This window comes from Bos grunniens, chromosome 5 (genome assembly GCF_055505025.1).
Source record: "Bos grunniens cultivar Pamir isolate PY7600 chromosome 5, Bosgru_T2T1.0, whole genome shotgun sequence".
NCBI lineage: Eukaryota > Metazoa > Chordata > Mammalia > Artiodactyla > Bovidae > Bos > Bos grunniens.
In genome coordinates, this window is record NC_141169.1 from 48594385 (window position 1) to 48615158 (window position 20774).

Sequence of the window (20774 nt, forward strand, 5' to 3'; positions counted from 1 at the left end):
TCAATAATAACAGTAAGTTAAATAATTCTTCAATAGAAACATTTCCGTGTCCAGCAAACATTCCCTCAAAGTTAAAAAAGTTTCTTGGACAAACCAACATACTTCTATTCAAACATTAAGGATTTTCTTAGAAAGACAGTGTTTTAAAGCCAGTTATTATTTATTCATATTAATTTGGGTTTGGATAGTAAGAAGAAATCTTACATATTGAATAAATAATAGCTTTTTATATAACTCACATCAAAATGCATAGGAAAAGCACTGCACTATGCAAAGGAAAGCAGACAGACATGGCCATTTAATTTTAGCCTAATCCACAGGCTTTACCACACAGTTAAAGGCAATCATATTAAAAAAAAAAAAACAACTCTTATAGGAACTCTGTCAAGTTCAGAAACACTATATTTTGCCTTTTGGAGTTTTATGTTGTGCCCCAAACTGAGTAATGTTCTTTCACTTCTGTTAGATGTTTATGTCATCTCTGTAAGACATCCCATGCTAAGAAACAGCTGACTTCATCTTGCCAATATTCCTTTATTAAAACTAAGCTAATGACTTCATATGTTTACAGTTGATGATCATTTTGATATGCTTCCTCTGCCCTACCCATGTGCTGTATCTCCTTGAGCTACTTTATTATAAGAGTTAAATGCTGCCTTCTACTTGGATCTCTTCTTTTTCCTTGACCTTTGCAATGTCAGAGGTCAGAGGTTAAATCAAAAATGTATTTCCTATACACAAAACAGTCCCACTCGAGGTGGGCTTTGATATAATTCTTTATGTTTTGCCAGTCGGTACCGAACATTTACTGGCCCACAAACTGTTTCACCAGCTTGAAAGAGCATAAGTTGGAAAACAAATAAATCAGTACTCTTTATGACTTAAGCAGCATAAATCACTATTCTCCCTGAGTGAGTAGAGAGTGACTCTTTTTTGCAAGTCTGATTTATGATGAACTATTTACTGCACTGGCCAAGATACCACGTAAAAGATGAGTGTTAGAGAACTCTCCCTTTTTCCTCCTTCCTCCTTTGTATGTCTAGACTAAAAGCCCCCAGTAAAAATGCCTTCTTTGAGAACAAGATGCTGACTGCAATTCATCAACCTGCTTGTCCCAAAGTGAAATCTCTCATTTTGCTCCAAACAATGTTTAGGTTGTCTGAAATATAAACATCCTTAAAACTGCCCTTGAAGTCTCTGTAAAAGCATTCAACTTCTTTTTTTTTTTTTAAGGGGGGGAAAATCCCATGATAACCAAGGCTTAGATTTCTTTGCCCCAACACACACCACCCACAAATGATGTTACTCTCAGGTAAAAGCTCTGTTTCGAAACAGAAAGCTTTGTTTCCAGTCTCTTAGAAACTGAAAACTTTCCAGTTCTCTCACCGGGAAGCTGAAAAGGAGCAGGTTTCTACCTGTCTTAATTGCTAGAGGTGTAGCTTGCCAGGGCGCTACAACAATGAGGAAACTGGGTTGAAAGGAAGGAGAACTTAGGATTGTTTAAAGCTGTTTTTACTTTCTGAGTAGGGCTCACGTGAGAAAAAAATAATCTGAATTATATATAAGGACTCACTTCTAATTTCAGTTTAAAATTTTAAAAGGCGGAAATCAAGAAACAATAAGATAGCTAATAAATCAACAAAATCTTTTTAGAACTCTGAGATGGAGTGAGATTTTTCTTCTTATGAAAATTAACACTTGAGAAGCAAAGCCCTCTCTATCAATAATAATAACCCTATATCTTATAAGGTTTCTTTTATAAAAAGAACAACAGCAGCAACAAAACGTACCAATTTCCTACTCAAATTGAGAATGTAATCCGTGTGGTTGAGAAATCAACTGCTTTTTTAGCAATCAATGGCTAAAAAACTAGGAAATTAGCTAACTTCTTACTTTATCACTTTAAATGAAAATATAGAATTCTCTAGTAAGCTTAGTTTTCACTGGTTTTGGAACTTATAAATTTAATGTTAAATATTAGAGATTTTCCCCTTTAGATTTTTAAGGTTATTAACTTTCCCATCAGGGTTACGTGACACACATTGAGGTTTGCAGCTGATGGCACCTGGTGGACTTCCCAAGCACACCTCTGCAGAATGGTTTTCCTTAAATTTTTATTCCTCTCTTGATGTACGTACTTATATACACATATGCACATCTAAATTCTGAGATTTAGCCTAATTCTGAATTTGGCTCCTTGGAATGAATTATGACTTTCTTTAATCCATTTTCAAAAAGTTGCATCCTCAAAGTTCTGAGGAAATTTAAGAAGAAGCAACAGTTAGAATTGGACACGAACAACGGACAGGTTCAAAATTGGGAAGGAGTACGACAAGGTTGTATATTGTCAGCCTGTTTATTTAACTTGAAACACAGAGTACATCATGTGAAATGCTGGGCTGGATGAATAACAAGCTAGAATCAAGATTGCCAGGAAAAAAATCAACAATCTCAGATATGCAGATAATACTACTCTAATGGTAGAAAGCGAAGACGAACTAAAGAGTATCTTGATGACAGTGAAAGAGGAGAGTGAAAAAGCTTAAAACTCAACATGAAAAAAACTAAGTCATGGCATCTGGTCCCATCACTTCATGGCAAATAGATAGGAAAAAGTAGAAACAGTGACATTTGTTTCTTGGGCTCCAAACTCACTGCGGATGGTAATTGCAGCCAGGAAATTAAAAGATGTTTGCTCTTTGGAAGAAAAGCTATGACAAACCTAGTCAGCATATTAAAAAACAGAGACATCATTTTTCCACCAAAGGTCCCTCTAGTCAAAGCCATGGTTTTTCCACTAGTCACGCACGTATGTGAGAGTCGGACCATGAGGAAGGCTGAGCGCCAAAGAATTGATGCTTTTGAACTGTGGCTTGAGAAGACTCTTGAGAGTCCCTTAGACTGAAAGAAGATCAAACCACTCAATCCTAAAAGAAATCAACCCCGAATATTCATTGGAAGGACTGATGCTGAAGCTGAAGCTCCAATGCTTTGGCTACCTAATGTGAAGGGCTGACTCATTGGAAAGGACCCTGATGTTGGGAAAATGAGGGCAGGAGGAGAAGGGGGTGACAGCAGATGAGATGGTTGGATGGCATCACCAACTCAATGCACTTGAGTTTGAGCAAACTCCAGGAGATAGTGAAGGACAGGGAAGCCTGCTGTGCTGCAGTCCATGGGGTCGCAAAGACTTGGACATGACTTAGTGACTGAACAATGACAACAAGCATTTGATGGCATTAGATACTGTAGATGACAGTCTTTGTAACTCCATACACATGGAATTACATTCAAGGCAAGTGCTTTAGTCCTAATGATAATATGTAGAAATCACCATAAAATTTTCCCTTTGTTAAAAAAATCCTTTATTTTAAAAAGATGCAGTGAAAACACTTAAGGTAAAAAAAAGATAGTAGTTTTGAACTAATTAGACATTGGGTATTTTTGAGAATACAAATCTCTAGAAATGAAAAGCCAAGCATCCAAAAATAAGTCAGAATGTAATAATATTCCCTGGAATTTATACAACTCTTAAAATGTCTTTTGGAGTACATGAAGATGCACTGTTATTTTCCCAGTTCATAGATGGATATATAGGGACTAGAGAGATTAATTCATCCATTGACAGGGCCAGAAAGCAAAACCTAGGCCACCTTATACACTGCTGAGTTCTTTTCTTGGATGTAAAATATTTAATTGTCCTAAAATTTTTGTGACCTCAAAACAGGATCTGAATGTAACCCCTCAAAGTAGTGTGGATAGAAAGGATACAAGCCTGAGTTAATCCAGACTGCCACATGTTAAAGCCATCCAGGAGGGTATTTTGACAGAAACAGATGGAAAAGAAAGAGATTCTTTTGAATGTGCTGTAAAATTTACATTATCCTCCACAAACTTCTGTGTAGTCTCCATGTTTATATAATTCATCACTGTGTCCTTAAGACAATATAGATTAGGAAGCCCAGTGAGCCCATGTTCTTTTTTTCTGAGTCTAAACTCTCTTTTCAAGGGCAAATCTGGAACATGGTCTGTAAGACAGCAAGACTGATCAGTGAGGACCAACCCAATCCATCTGTGATTTCTTTGATATTCCTGATTCTCTTGGGACAAAAATGTCTGATGTCACTTACATCATTTCTTGGTGTATTATTGCCCAATTTGTAATCAGTTTCAGCCATGTGGATAACCTCCACCAGTGATTTACCTGTCTCTGCCTCTTTACTTTTGAATATGCCATTCATCTCATCTAAAATATCTTCTATTCTTTCCCTAAAGAATAATCTATGTCTTCATTTTCCCTTCTGCAACTCAACAATAACAAGATCAAAATTCTTCCGAGGATCATCCCCCTTAGGCGACACAGGGCATCCCACTCATTCATCTGTATCACGCTGTGCCTCATATAGACTCTCATTGCGCATTCATTTGCTCAACAAATATTCAAATGTCTTCTCAAATGTGTTCACTGGGTATCTTCATCCATGGCTCTACGTTACTCACTTGAGGAGTTCATAAAATACTAATGCGTGTGTTTCCAGACCAAATAATCAGTATCGCTGAAGGGTGTGGGCCAGTGGTATGCAGGTAAAAGTTCAACAACTTGCCTCTCCCATAAAATAAAGTCCTGACTTGTAGTATATATCAATTTTCATGGTGTAACTACTCCCACCAAAATGGATTTCAAGTCACCTACTTGACATCACTAAATACAGAGTCTGGAAGAGATACAACTGCCTCACAAGGGCTGGCTCCAGCATACAGCACTGGGTAGGGTTCAGGATGTACACACATTTATAGTTGTCTGTTTTTCAGTATCCGAGGTGGGCTGATTCCAGGATTTTCCTTAGATACTCAAGTCCTATAGTTGGTCCTCACTCCATATCTGTGATTTTGCATCCACCAATTAAACCAACTATGGATCCTGTGGTACTGTAGTAGTTAGTGAAAAAAAAATCCCCATTTAAGTTGACCATCAGAGTTAAAACCCATGTTGTTCAAGGGTCAACTGCGTATATTAATATATACAACTGGATATACATAATTATATTAATAGTATCTGTAGTTGATTCCAATATGCAGCCAAGGCTAAGAACCTCTGAACTAGATTACACATTTCTCATATGCAGTGACTGTGTTTTTGTTTGCCTTATCTCCCCTACAACCCCAAGAATAGAGACTGAATCAAAGCTTTAACAGACCACCTAAGATGATGAACCTGTCATTCACAGCCCATGATGTAACAGTGAACACTGCAATATACTTTGACCCCAATGCACAGAATTATAAATTCATTTTCTCTTGATTTCCCTACTAATGAAGGATGAGAGGATAATATATTTGGGATCTCCTACTTAAAAATGTCAAGTTTTTGTTTATATTTTGCTCTGTTTAATATTGCTTAGAAACATCGTGTGCTTATTTTTAGTGTCCCCTACCGCTCTTGGCTTTTAGGAAAGGGAACAGCTATGATTACAATTTTTTTTTTCATGGAAACTCTGTTTTTATTTTAAAGCACGTGTGTAATTATTCAGATACATTTTTCCTGTATGTTTATATTTGATTAGAAGCTTCAATTCTCTTTCAAGCTGCATTTGCAAAGAATAGTAGATACAGGAGATTGTCTTTCCCGTGCAAACCAACACTGTCTCAAGAGAACAGGGTGAGAGGTACAGTTTTAGAGAACTCTAGGGAAAAGATCCTACAGATAAATTATATGAAAGATCAACAAAGAACTTGGTAACCTGTGATACTGCTTAATAATTTACTTAGGTAGGTTTTGCATGATACACCTAGGTCTCCTGTGCATCTCTTTCAACCCCAAAAGGGAGAACAGCAAGACATTTTTATATTTTATTATTCAAGACATACTTTCTCAATAAACATGATTCTTATGCTTCTAAGTACAGATTATAATTGGAACAAGAGGAACCATAAAGACGGTTCCTAATTTTGATGTTGCCAAAGACTTCAGAGACTCATTCAGCTAAGATCGGAGGGTTCATCAATAGCAAAATTAGTATAAAAAGTTTTCAATTTCCAATTCTTCTTTGGGGGGAATAAGTCAATGAACAAATATGTTTCTAGTCATGGATCATGATATACTTTGCAGCTATTAAGTCCTGTATTGAGTCAATGGGATGTGGATCGTTAGAAGGAAATGACAAAATTTGATGTTTAAGTATGGGCGAAACACCTCAGAAGATTAAGCATTTGTTTTATATGAGGCACTAAAAGGGTTTATTTTTAGAAGTATTTTTATTTGCTTTGTATACTTTAGGTCTTGACGTCTTTCAGAATTTTTGAAAACCTCAGACTATTTATTCTTGACTATGTCTGAAGGATACAACCAGTTTTCAAGAACACTACAATGCTGACATAATCAAAACTACAGAAAGACTAAATAAAGGTTATTTGGGGTCATAATTTTTCTGTCTTACTTTTTACATTAATTGGGAGAAAAAATCACAATGACTGTCTCTTACCTGAGCAGGCTTCTTCTGAACAACTTGTTGTGGCTGAGAAAGAAAAAAAAAAAATTGTTATAATTTAAAAAGAAACACACACAATGAGAATAATTAAGTATACATGTTTTAAATATTGATACTTGTTTGCGAAGACGAAAGTTTCTTCAAAGTTCAAATGGTTTCTTTCAGGTTAAAGGATGTTTAAAACAATTCCCAACTAAGGTCTGTAATCCATAGCAGTTACATCTAAAGAAACTTGCTATTCTATTCACTTTCTTTTAACTAGCATATCACAAAACTTAGGAAGTGAAAGGGCTTAATTTGTTACAATTTTGTTTAAAAAAACTCAGCTTTATTGGGATATAATTTATATACCATAAAAGTCACCCATATGAAGTGTATACATCTAAGCTTTTCAGTATAGTCTGAAGGTAGTATAAATATCACCACTATCCAATTTTAGAAGATTTCACCTCTTGGGAAAGAAACCTGTCCATTATCACCCACTCCCATTCCCTCTTCCCTCTTTAGCCAACCTCCAGTCCCCAATCAATTACTAATCTACTTTCTGTCTCTACATGTGTGTTGTGTTCAGTCACGTCTGACTCTTGCTGCAACCCTATGGACTGTAGCCCACCAGGCTCTTCTGTCCATGGGATTTCCCAGGCAAGAATACAGGAGTAGGTTGCCATTTCCTTCTCCAGGACATCTTCCTGACCCAGGGAAGGAACCTGCATCTCTGCACTGGCAGGCGGATTCTTTATCATTAGTGCCACCTGTAACTTTGCCTATTCTGGACATGTCACGTAAATATACAGTCTTTTGTATCTTTTGTAATCATACAATATATGGTCTTCTTTCATTTAAAATGTTTTCTAGGATTATTCATGCTATAGCATGTATCAGTAATGCATTCCTTTTAAATAATTTTATTTATTTACCTATCTTTTGGTGGTGTAGCATGTGGGATCTTAGTTCCCTGACCAGGGAGTGAACCTGTGCCCCCTGCATTAGAATCACGGAGTCTTAACCACTGGTCCACCAGGGAAGCCCCAGTAATTCATTTCTTTTTATTGACAAATAATATTCCCTTGTATGGATATATTTTGTTTACACATCCATCATTTCATGGACATCTGGGTTGTTTCCAACTTTTGGCTATCATGAATGATGCTACTATGAACATTCATGTATGAGTTTTCATGTGTACAAGTTTTTATTTCGCTTAGGTATACAGCTAGGAGTGGCATTTCTGGGTCATAGAGGTTAACTGTTAAACTTTTTAAAGAGCTGTCAGATAGTTTTCCAAAGCGGCCTCATTATTTTATAGTCTCACCAGCAATGTAGGAGGATTCCAATTGCTCCCCAACATGCCCACACTTGCTACTGTCTTTTACATCCTGCTGGTGTGAAGGCGAATGTCATTGTGGTTCTGATTTGAATATTCCAAATGGCTGATAATGTTGACCATCTTTTCATGTACCTTTTGGCCATTTGTATATCTTCTTTCGGAGAAGGCAATGGCACCCCACTCCAGTACTCTTGCCTGGGAAATCCCATGGATGGAGGAGCCTGGTGGGCTGCAGTCCATGGGGTGGCTATTCGAATCTTTAAAAACTGTATTTGTCTATTCATTATTGAGTTATGAGAGTTCTTTATATGTTCTGGATGCAAATTCCTTATCAGAATCTGATGTGCAATTTTTTTCCCCATTCTGTGGGTTCATTCGCTTTCTTGATGGTACCATTTGCAGAATATTTTGTCATATCTGTATCTGCATATCTCTATCATCTCTATTTAATTCTGGATATAATGCAAAGTCCCCCTTTTTGAGTGAACTATCTGAGCAAACTGTTTTCTGTCCAGCCTGAGTTAGCTGTCCAATATTTAGCATATTAGAAAAACATTTAAGCTATTCTTTGTTGCTATAAAAGGTGGATCTGAAGCCCAGTTTTCTTGTGGGGTGCACCTTGGAGCATGCAGGATCTTAGTTCTCTGACCAGGGATTGAACCTGTGCCCCCTGCATTGAGAACATGGAGTCTGAACCACTGCAGCACCAGGGAAGTCCCATAAAGCCACAAATTTTTAATGAATTACTTCCAGTACTCACTCTCATGTTTGAATATAAGCCTTATTTACTTATTTTATCTAGACTTCCCAGGTGGTGCTAGTGGTAAAGAACTCGCCTGCCATTGTAGAAGACATAAGAGATGTGGGTTCCATCCCTAGGTCAGGAAGATCCCCTGGAGGAGGGCATGGCAACCCACTCCAGTATTCTTGCTTGGAGAATCCCATGGACAGAGGAGCCTGGCAGGCTTCAGTCCACAGGGTCTCAAAGAGTAGGACATGACTGAAGCGACTTAGCATGCACACACACACATCATTGAGATTTGCAAATACAACTGAACCACCACCCTGATGTGGGCAATGACATGCTTTTGTAGTACAAATGAAAGAAAGAAACTTGCTACAGTTCTCCCAGATAACAGAAGTTAAGGTAAATTCACTCTTATCGTGAAGGGGTAGAACTTCTATTCATTCTCCTTCCTTTCAGTGATGGTGTGATGTCTTACTGCTGCTGTAGTAGACATGTTTTATTAAAAAAAAAAATCAGAGCTTTTATTTTTGTAGATGAACAAGATAAAACAAAAGAAAGGCAAAATACTTTTGTTTACTGAAAAAAAAAAACGAAAAAAAACCACCAAAAGTTCTTCCCTCTGACTTTAAATCACAGTAGAGATGACATCATAAAGGCCCAGGCTCTGAGATGATGTTTTCTCCAGGTGGAATCCAACTGAGAATGATTAGGACTTCTTTGCCTCTTAGGATTCAAGAATACTCTGAGCGCTCAGAGAGTATTCATTTCAAAAGAGTCATTTGTAAGAACAGACCACTTTTCTTCCTCCCCCCTTTTTTTCCCTGCCGATTACACCTGTACACATGTTTACTCCCAAATCGTTTCAAATCCCCACACATTCTTCCAGGCTGACTGGTTCCTCCTGCTCAGAAGTCCCCCTCCCTTTTTGGCTGAGGAGCCCGCATTCATGTGACTCCTGCACACTGTGGGGCTCAATGAAATCCTCTGAAAGGGCTGCCAGCTCGCCCAATTTTCCATGAATTAGGTCCTGACACTTCAATGAGGGGAAAGACAATGTCTGAAACCCTGCCAGCCCTGGCTCCCGGCCTAGTCTGTGTCACAGAACTTCTTCCAGCTGCCCTTCCACACAGCACTTCATACTTTTCAGACCACCAAACAAACAGACCCTTGAGGACTTTCAATGGTGGTTGGGGCTATGGCTGCCGGGATGTCTGCCCAGCCTCTGGCACCCAGTGGCTCCAGACTGCGCCGACGACATTTTCCGTTGTTGTTATTTTGTTTTGTTTTTTATTTTTATGAATGGCTTTGGTAGAAAATGCAGACGGAAGCACAATACTACGGCCATTCATAAAAAGTGAGAGGAAACAAACTGCTGTCTGGAAATCTTCGGGGACACCAAACAAACTGCAAATCTCTTATCTTCCTACTAGCTTAAATACCTAGAAACCAGTTGCCCCTTAGGGTTCTTGTCATTGAAACCACAGTCGACCACTATATTTTAATAAAAACTGACTAATATCAACTGAGCACACGGACCTGGAGTGTGGTTGGCAGTATATTTCCCTGCACCTTAATAAGTGAGTAATATTTTGCACGTGCATTTCCTGTATAGCAACTAAAATCCTGTTTTAAACATCAGCATCATTGTGACTGGAAGGTCCCAGGACTTGTTATTTTCATTTGCTTAGAGGGAAACTAAGTCAGAGGGAATTTAATTAACTCCCCTGAGATCATCTTCTAAAGCTACAACAACCGGGGTTTCCTAATTCTCTTAATCCCCTATATAATGCTCTGAGGAAACTTGTTCTCAACCTTTTCTTTAAAAAAAGAAAAGTCAAATCTGATTCAACCCTGGAGGAGAAGCTATTATTTGACGACTTTGGTTCCCACCTCCAGATTCACTCTGCTCTTTGGGATCTCTCGGGATTCCACACGCCACCACAGCTGGGAAGGCCCCTGGTTTTGTCAGCAGGGCCAGCTCTGACTCTCCTAGGCTACTGATGGAGAGTGAACCCTGGGGAAGACTCAGTCCCACAAGGTCCAGCTGCTCCCCCTCCCCACTTGGAGATTCTTCCATCATTACCTACTGTGGAGGGTCTGAGGACTTCTTTCTTATAGGCGTGTGCTATTGAACAGATAGCAAAGCCCTCCAAGTTGCTGATTTAGGCAGTTCTGATGGTTCCACTTCTAGTTAAGTCTGTCCATGGGGGGAAGTTTACATGGTTTAGGCGCTCTGCAGACCTGGCATGTCAACCGCACCTTGCACTGAGATTCTGAGTTCCTTATAAGATTGGTTACACCTTTCAAATGGCTAGTAATGAAACTCTCTCATTCCACAGTGGCGTTTTAACTTCTGAAATACAATTGGTGGAAGAGAGCTTCCTCCTAGAACAAAAGAATATCAACAACAAAGGATTTTGAAGAAATGCTTTGAATTAAGTTAATGTTAAATAAAACTGTGAAGACAATTAAAAAACCCATCGACTGAATGAATCATAAAAAGATTGAGCAAGGCCCTCTCTAACCACTGGTACATCAATGTGCAGTTTTCCGCAGATTAAACCTTAAATCTGACTAGCGCAGCCAAATTGAAAGTACAACCTTTAAGCAAATAAATAGTATTGTTAAAGTCTGTAAATAGCTTAGGAGACAGCATGCTAAACTAGATTGTGCAAAGAATGTGAAAAAGGAAAGAACCTATTTTTGGATTTCTGAGATCATACAGCAAACCAGTATTTCTCCAAATGAAAGGGGAAAAATGATTGAATTCTTAATGTCCATAGAGTATTTTGGCTTTTAAAATTTTGTTAAAAGACACTGGTATAAGAAATTTATTTCAGCATAATTAAGGGGCTCCCAGGTCCTCCTGTGAATCCAGCCTATGGTTCCAGGGAGTCTAGGTATTTTAAAGCTGATGCCTAGGCTGCTAAAGCCACCCCTTCTAGTAGGTATTGAAAGAAAATCCTTCATAATAAAGAACCTGAACATTAGTAGTTCATCTCAATACTAACCTAAACATTAAACGAAAAGAAGCTTGAACTGGGCTTAACATCTTGATGTTTTAAAAAATGAGGTACAATGTTTAGTAAAGTAAGGATGATCTTTATGCAAAGGGTTTTAAGTTGACCCTTGGAAGAAAACAGTCCTTTACTGGATCTCCATGCAGATGGGTCTTTTGGTTTTATGTAAGTAGCAAACTTTTAATCTGATTATATTCTTTGTTTTATTGCCAGCTAGCAATAGATGGTTTTGCCCACTGGCTTTTAAAATCATAAGACCATTGTTCAGTTAAGAGGTACTTCTGTTCCCTAGCACATACTTTTTTTTTTTTTTCAAGTTGACCCTTCTTTCATTCTCATAGCAGTACAGGGCAAGACAGATGCATCCCCTAGCTGTGTACTAAAAAAGAATTTTAAAACCCTCATTTCTTTTGTGAGACATGAAAGGCCCCTAAAATATTAACTCTCATTTTTCATTTCTAAATGAAAGTTACATTTTAGGGGCCTTTCACATCTCACAAAATAACAGCTCACAGGATAAGCTCAGTTATTTAAAATTTTTAATTAAATATGGTATCCCGCTAAAAAAGACATTTGTTTTTAAACTTCCCAAAGAGTCCTTTATGGCTTAATTGAAACAGAGGAGCTTATGATTATGTTTGTAACCACACAAGTGCAATCAGATTCATTTTCTGCCTGAGGTGACTTCTTATTGTTGTTTCATCACTAAGAAGTCCAATTCTTTTGAGCCCCAAGGACTGTAACCTCCACCCCAACCCCCCACCCCCTGCCCAGCTCTTCTGTCCATGGGATTTCCCAGGCAAAAATACTGGAGTGAATTGCCATTTCCTTCTCCAGGGGGTCTTTACAACCCAAAGATCAAACCCGTGTCTTCTGCATTGGCAGGTTATTTTCTTTACCAGTGAGCAGCCGGGGAAGCCCATGGTGGCTTCTAGTTCAATTTATTTTTATTTATTTATTTATTTTCTAATTTTTATTTTATTTTTAAACTTTACAAATTGTATTAGTTTTGCCAAATATCAAAATGAATCCGCCACAGGTGGTCAGGACTTCCCTGGCGGTCCAATGGTTAAGACTCTGCACTTTCATGGTAGGGGGCATGAGCTCAATCTCTGGTTGGGGAACTAATATTCTGAATGGCATGGCCAAAAATAAATAAGTAAATAAAAACAAATTTAAAAATGAATAGTCAACTCTCAGTGACATCACTATAGGGAAGTTGAGTTCAGAGTATTCTCTAACACCAAGTGGTCAAAAAGTTATTTGATTTACCTAAGGAATCACCTTGGGCTTCCCTGGTGGCTCAGACGGTAAAGAATCTGCCTGCAATGTGGGAGACCTGGGTTTGATCCCGGGTTGGGAAGATCCCCTGGAGGAGGACATGGCAACCCATCCCTGTATTCTTGCCTGGAGAATCCCCATGGACAGAGGAGCCTGGCGGGCTACAGTCCACAGGGTCACAAAGAGTCAAACACAGCAGAGAGACTAAGCACTCAAGGAATGTTTCTGTTAATTAGATAGGATGATGTGTCTGAAGTTTGAAGAATTTCAGATCAAATGTTGGTTCAACAATGTGAGGATGAAACTCAGCTGTGGCTATACAAATCCTTCGCCTAATGAATGTGTTAGCCGCTCGGTTGTGTCCAAGCCTTTGTGACCCAATGGAGCCTACTAGGCTCCTCTGTTCATGGAATTCTCCAGGTAAGAATACTAGAGTGCGTTGCCATTCCCTTCTCCAGGGGATGGATCTTCCCGACCCAGGGACTGAACCTTGGTCTACCTGCATTGCAGGTAGGTTCTTTACCATCTGAACCTCCAGGGAAGTCCTGCCTATTGCATATACCACTCTTATTGGGCTGAGAGTCTTTCTGTATTAACAGCTTCTTCAAGCTGAAAAGGATCCTGCCTCCTAGTGGTGGGAGGCCTTTGTAAAGGAGAAAATATCCACCATAATTCAGTAGTTAATGTCAATTTTTCTTCAGCTCAGAAAAAGCCTAGGTTGGATCACAACTTCTATGTCCTGTTCCTCCCGTGTGCACTCAGAGATGACGGTGCAATGTGTATACACATGTAGCCCCGAATGGTTACAATTTGACAGTAACATCTGGCCCTTAGAACGTAAAGGAGATTTTGTAGTTCTCTGTACAAAGTCTCCTAACAAGTGATAAATCTATGGGGAGTTTTGGCAAAATCTCTGGAATTTTTGCTTGGTATTGGGGGGAAGGGGAGGTGTTCTTTATTTTCCACTCTACTTGGCTTTACTCTTAGACTTAATGCAAAAGACAAAAGTAAGCATCATTTCAAAAGTATTTATTGGATTATTATAGCAAAGTGCCCTCACTGCAGCTGGCCTTGTTTAATCTGTTCAAGGATGAGAACAGTCACAATCTGCTCTAGTTAGTGTTTATTAACATCAGCCTGTGTGTGTATGGCAATGAGCCACTGCAGTTCTCATGAAAACAGATTTGGGAGCTAATACTGTGGAGTTTTTGGTACCTTTCTGACTTCTGGTACCTTTCTGGTACCCTCAGAATGGAGGAGAAAGATCAATGAGGAATTCTTTAAAAACCTCAGTGTCCTGATTAGTTGTAAAAGCCAACCTTTTACAATTTGACCTGATGAAGTTATTCACTGGCTATCAAATTTGAATTGATATATGATAAAGTATACATCAGATGGGGACTGGGTGTACAAAATAAATAAGAAATGTTTCCTAGTCTCAAGAATCCTAGAGTCTAACTGGGAGACAAATGAGGAAATAGATATTAAGAGTATAATGTGCATTTTAGATTAATTTTCTCCTATGTTCAATGCAATCAAACATAGAGAAGCATGTTCATCACATTACAAAAAAGGATAATTATAAGAAAGAAGAGCTATTTTCCCTTCTAATGGGGAACATGAGAAAGCAGAGGTTAAGTTCACTGAAGAAAAGAAAACAAGAAATTTGAAGACTTGATGTAGAGTTAAAATATCTCTATCACAAAAAAATACAGATAGAAGTAAATTTTCTTTGCTTTCAGTTTGGAAAGTTAAAGATTAGAATTAAGTTTTAAAAAATCAGAAAACAAAACAAAATGCAGCAATGGCAGGAGTGTTGTTAAAATTATGACTAATTTTTAAATGATACTTTGGTATGCTCCTAAGTTGCAGCATTTAACAAGCACTGTTATCTTAGAGAAGATGGCTGCACTTTGGGGATATAAAGCATTCTGAAGTAGACAGTTACACACAGGTGGGGTAAAGGAATACATCGTCTCAAGAGTCGACTTTTCATTTCCATTTTTACAATTCTCCACGATTTGGGGGGAAGAATTCATCCTTACACAAAGGAGCTGAGTAAAAATTGCAAGGTTAGTGTTGCTTCACGGAAAAAGAATGACTCTTGTTTCAGATCTATTTCTTCATCACACAATATTTTTAGACAGAAACACTAACTACGTATTTTTTAAAGATGCAAATTATTTATTTATTCTCTTTACATATTTCTTGTTTTCTCTCTATAACCATTCACAAAGCTAGTTCATTTTGCAAATGCACACATGGCTAACAGCAACAAAGGAGAATGAATAAATATGTGATACATTATGCTGTTGGGTTTTGACAAATCAAACACATGTGCGTAGATGCTATGGACTAAATTCAAACTTTAGTTAATGTCAACTTTATCCTGACAGTTCAAGACCAATGTTCAATAATGGATAACGTAGACATCTATGAGATAATGGAAATTAAACCGTATACGATAGGATTCTGTTGTGTGTTTGTGTTAGTTTCTTAGTCATGTCTGACTCCTCGCGAGGAGATGATCAATAATCAATACTCCAAATCTGTTGGAGACATACTTGAAAGTCTACTTAAGACACAACCTCTTCTTAACATTTGACAGATTATTCCGTGTGATTATATGAAATTGGATTTGGACTTGATGAACTAGAGACACAATTTTTCATATCACATGTAATACCTTTTCTTGTGTGTTTGTCCATGTGCATAGGATAGAATGGAGAAGGAAAGGGCAACCCACTCCAGTATTCTCGCCTGGAGAATCCCAGGGACAGAGGAGCCTGGTGGGCTGCCGTCTGTGGGGTCGCACGGAGTCGGACATGACTGATGTGACTTAGCAGCAGCAGCAGCATAGGATGAAATCATGGGACTTTTAAGTAGTTCTAATTACTTTTATTTTAATGAGCGAGATTTAGAATCAATACTCAGAAACCTTCTTTGATACTGAGAACATCTGTTGGGGTTGTAGGATAAAACATTTAAAAATGGTTTACCACTACTATACATAAAATAGGTAACTAATAAGGACCTACTATGTGGCACAGGGAACTCTTCTCAATATTCTGTGATGACCTATATGGGAAAAGAATCTACAAAACACTGGATATATGTCTATGCATAACTGATTCACTTTGCTGTACAGCAGAAACTTACACAACATTGTAAATCAACCACACTCCAATAAAATTTTTTTTAAATGGTTTTACAAAATGATTTGAGGAGCCAGCATTTCCCAGCAGCTATACTACTTACACATGGAAACCGAATTTAAAAAGCTGAATCATGATTTTAGGCATTTCCTTTCTTTAAGGAAAGAGTCAGTAAATTTATTTGTAATCTCTTATGCTCTCAAGGACTACAAAGGGATAGTTTATGGGTTGAGAGCTCTACGATACTTAACTGAGTCATATCTCTCCTAGAACCCTAATTTAGCAGTATTTTCTTGGCATTAGCCCGGGGCTGACTTTAGCAGTTGAGTTGTTTTCCTTGGAGGAAGTTTCATATTCAGTCCGAGAAATGTTAACTATTCCCGAACATTAGCTTAAATCCTTTAACGTTTTAAACAGTTGTAGAAGTGAGCTCTCTTTCTTTCACATTCTCACACTTCCAGAGTGTACCCAGCACACCCGTCTTTCCAGAGAATACCTTCTTCCTGGATCCTCCCTGGAGGTTTTCTCTGGATTAATGTTCCTTTCTTCAGAATCTGTAAATTAAAATGTCTCCCTTCCTTCTTCAGAAAAACCTCACATTTCATTGGGCTTGTCTCCAAAGTCTCTATTTGAAACTTAAGGGAGTTTCAGGCAACCGACCCCCTAAACTACCTAACTCAGCTCAACTGCTCTACAACGGATGACCCTAGCATCGGTATATTCATTCTAAAAACTATGTATTTGTTTTGACCATTCCAGAAATGTCTCTCCGAACTTTACTTCATGATCATACCCACTGAATCAAACTTTCTTTCATTACAATTCAGGGTAAGGTGATTTGATGCTGCACTTTCTATTTCGATTGATCACAGAGGAACAATAACAAAAATAATACATTTTACAAAGTGATTTAATGTGTACTTTCTGATGTACTCCACAACAGCCATCTGCGGAAAAGTGCCCCTGTTCAGATTTATACATGAGGAAGTAGAACCCTAAAGACACTCAGTGACTTACAAAGGATTACAAAGCCAGTACATAACGAAGCCACAACTGTAAGGCAGGTACCGTGGTTCCAGATCTTTTGCTCTTTCTATCATCCCACACTGCTGCAGCAATCTGCTTATTCTGTGCTTCTTTTCTTATTAAAAATTAGTGCTATAAGCAACCATCATCCATAAAAAGAGCACACATTTAAAAAGATCATAAAGACCTAGCTTTCTGGGGCTATGACTTCACTGAGAAGAAAAATGATCAAACAAGAGGAAAAACTGAATTTTAATGTAACAATATTAAAAGATCTTAGTTCAAAAGAAGGCTTCTAATGTTCTTAAAGGAGAAGTCAGTATCAGAAAACTACTTTCAGTTCTGAAAAGTTTTGTTAAAAGTCTCAATATGTTTTAGAAATATAAATAGCAGCTTGTTTTTCACTAGATTTCTATAAAAGTTGAAATCCTGCCCTGCTATATATATATATGTGTGTGTGTGTGTGTGTGTGTGTACATAAATATATATACCTATATATGTATATATACACACACTTTCCTTTACCCTTTTATTTCCTTTATTCTCTTTGAAAAGTTTATGGAAAAAAATTTCAGGCAGAACTGTGAAAGCTAAGATTCCTGTGATAAATGCTAATAAATTGCTTTTTTACCCCATTTATCACATGCTCTATTATGTGATGGTATTAAAAACATTAGCTATAAATTCCATGGTGTCTACGATATAGGAAATAATAGACACAGTTCCTGTCTCTATGGTGTTAACAACTTCATGTATTATTGTCTGTGAGCAAAATGTGAGGAAGAATAAAGATGCCTGGTTCTCATCAGATGCTAGGTCCTTCTATCCAGCTTCTCATCTATATCATCAGACAGCTCTCCTCATTCCTTGTGGCTTTCTTTCTCTTTTTAATATTTACATTTATTTAATTGGAGTATAATTGCTTTCAATATTGTGTTTCTGCCATACAGCAACATGAATCAGCCATAGGTATATGTATGTCTCTTCTCTCTTGAACCTCCTCCCTGTGGCTTTCTGCTCAAGAAATCTCCCTTTAATCCCCTGTCCTGTATGGTCTCTGCATTCACTGGTGGGTGATTTTGTGCATGTGTTCATTTCTTTGGAATGTGACCACCCGTGGCATGAATTTTTTACCCATGATATATGTAAATACACATTGCCATACAGAAGGAGTCATTTAAAACACTCCATTTAAAGCCGCATATAAATGTATAATATTTATATATATTTACATTAAGGCACAATTACTAGTCAAAGCTATGGTGACCATCCATGCTCCAACCTGAGATGTGTATCCGCAAACGCTAAGCAGATCACGCCACCAATGGAAAATTCCCAGGGAAATTGCCCACCCACCTGACTCAGCTCCTAGCATACTTCCTGTCTTCTGCATGGAGTAAACCTTCAACAAAGGTTTTCGACTGACTTCTACGCCTTCTCTTTGCCTGGAGGAGGTCCTCCTCCTCTTCTAGCTTCTCTTCCTCAGGTGGTGGTAATAACCTTTCATAGATCTCATAAAAGAATGCTAGAGAAATGCAGATTCCTGACTCCACTCCTAGATTCAGGACAGATTCAGTAACCTGTTTCGTAAATAAGCAACATGGTCCTCTGGCTGGTACTCTGAGAAATATCATCATAGGAAAACAATGGTTAAACTACAATGCTTCCCTCCAACAAGGCTCCTACAAGGTAGCTGACATGAGAGAGTTTTTTTTTTCACAGATCCAAGGAAAAGGAGGAGAGGGACATGCTTTAGAATACAACAGGGGATTAACCTGCTGAATTAACTCAACTGTCTTTTTAAGGATAAAAAAAAAATTTTGAGGAGCACCAGTTTTAAAGTCTTTATTAAATTTGTTGCAATATTTCTTCTGCTTTTACACTTTGCTATCTTGGCCCTGAGGCTTGGGGGATCCTAGCTCCCTGATCAGGGATTGAACCCGTGTCCCCTGCATTGGAAGGTGAAGTCTTAACCGCTGGACCACCAGGGAAGTCCCAAGGATGTTATGATGATGAACAGAAAGCCTGGAGATGATGCCTCTTCAGAACTGGTTAATTTAGCAGGTTAAATTCAGTTGGTAAAATCCTTGGGCCATTAGGTTCTTTCTAACCTTCTGCTCTGCCACCTCATGTTTGTTCTCAGTGTATCTCCCCCAGAGTTACAAGACCAGTATGACTGCTCCTGGTGGCACTTGCAGGAAAGTTGATGTCTCCAGGAGGAGAGACAGTCTCTTTCCTATGGTCCCAAGCAGACTGCTCTTCTCTCCTCCTGCCAGAGGAATGGAATTGCCCACAAGCTCTGACAAATCAGACTTACCCCTGAGCAAGGAAAGGGTCACTGTGAACAAAGGAAAAGAGGGACTGGATCTATAACAGCAATCAGTTGGCTTTGAGTATTTTATTCTTCCCCGTGCTTTTCGCTCTGTCTCTGAGCGCTGGCAAGAAGTGCCCTCTTAACTCCGAAATCAGTTGCACAAGTTTTCTTTGCCCTGTTTGTCCTACTTTAGTGCATAAAAAGCTTTTGTCTTTGTCAAGCCTTTTCACAGGAGATAGAAGAAGAACAGGCCTCTTTGTAGACTGTACACATTGCAGTTTTACGATTATTATAAAGACAGTCGTAGGTGGTTTTTGCTTTCCCAGCCTGTTTGGAATTTGCGTTTGGCGAATCCAGATCTGAGTTCATTTCATCGTGGATCGAAGGGTGTAAGCTGTTCCTGACGGCCAATTAATGAGTATGCCGCGCTGCCTAAAAACCAGCTGCAACTCATTGGTCATGTCCAAAAGGGATTCCAGAGATGGGGAGGAAATAACTCACAGGAGCTTCTGCCCATATTCTGGAAGCTGACTAAATGTGGACTTTTAACGAGAGTCAACCGGAGTACTGCCCGGCTTAACTGAAGGGAGCAGGACGTGGGCTGGTGCTCTGGTGGGTGTGCTGGGGGCCTTCGGCTGCCTGCCTGTAACTACTCTTTGTTGTATGCTGCTCTTCCAGCTCCCTGTCACTTCAGCAGGGGAGCGTACCTATTCGGGGAATGAGTTGTCTCTATAAATGCTTCTCTCTCTGTCGGACAGTGGGATTCAGGTCTTGGCTCTAGACAATACATGTTTTGATACGTCTGGGCTTATTGCCAGATCCGTGTGTGTATCTCTGATCTTAGGAGGGACTGTTGGTGGTAGTAGCTTTTTTTTTTTTTTAAATAAAGGAAGTATGTTCGTAAGGTGCTATCTTTGATTGTAGTTGCTGTTTTCAGGATGTGGAAGCTGCTTTGGAATACTCCAGAGGCAGCTCTTTGGCCTTGAGAAAGTCTCCCCCAGGGAACTCTATTTACTTTGTCAAGGTTTGGAGGTGACGTCTTGGTGCCCTACAGAGTTTTAGTCCCTATACACACACACACGCACACACACACACTCACTCACAGACACATGCATGCAAAGGAAGTTTAAGGCAGTGGTGGAGAAGAAACTTTAGCACCACAAAGACCTTTGAAATCAGGTCTAGACCAGTCATGCACAACCCCTGTGACTTGGTAGCAATTTAAACCTCAATTTCCTAATTTGTCTAATGTGGATACCTCCACTGGGTTGCTGCGGTGATTAAAACTGATTAACGTCTCTAAAATGCATGGCACAATTGCTGGCTGTAAAAACTTCATAAACATTATTTAACAGCACTAGGCGGGTAAGGGTGGAGTAGTAGTAATAGTAACAGCAAAGGCAGCAGCAGTAGCA

The 20774-nt window shown here is 38.8% G+C and overlaps 1 protein-coding gene across 1 annotated transcript in view; it reads right to left on the reverse strand.

Moving 5' to 3' along the window:
- Window positions 1-20774, reverse strand: part of HMGA2 (high mobility group AT-hook 2) — a 146572-nt gene that overhangs the window by 9630 nt on the left and 116168 nt on the right. The window contains exon 4 of the mRNA XM_086400146.1: window positions 6483-6515. Coding sequence (XP_086256272.1) covers window positions 6483-6515 — 33 coding nt within the window. The remainder of the gene's footprint in view (window positions 1-6482; window positions 6516-20774) is intronic.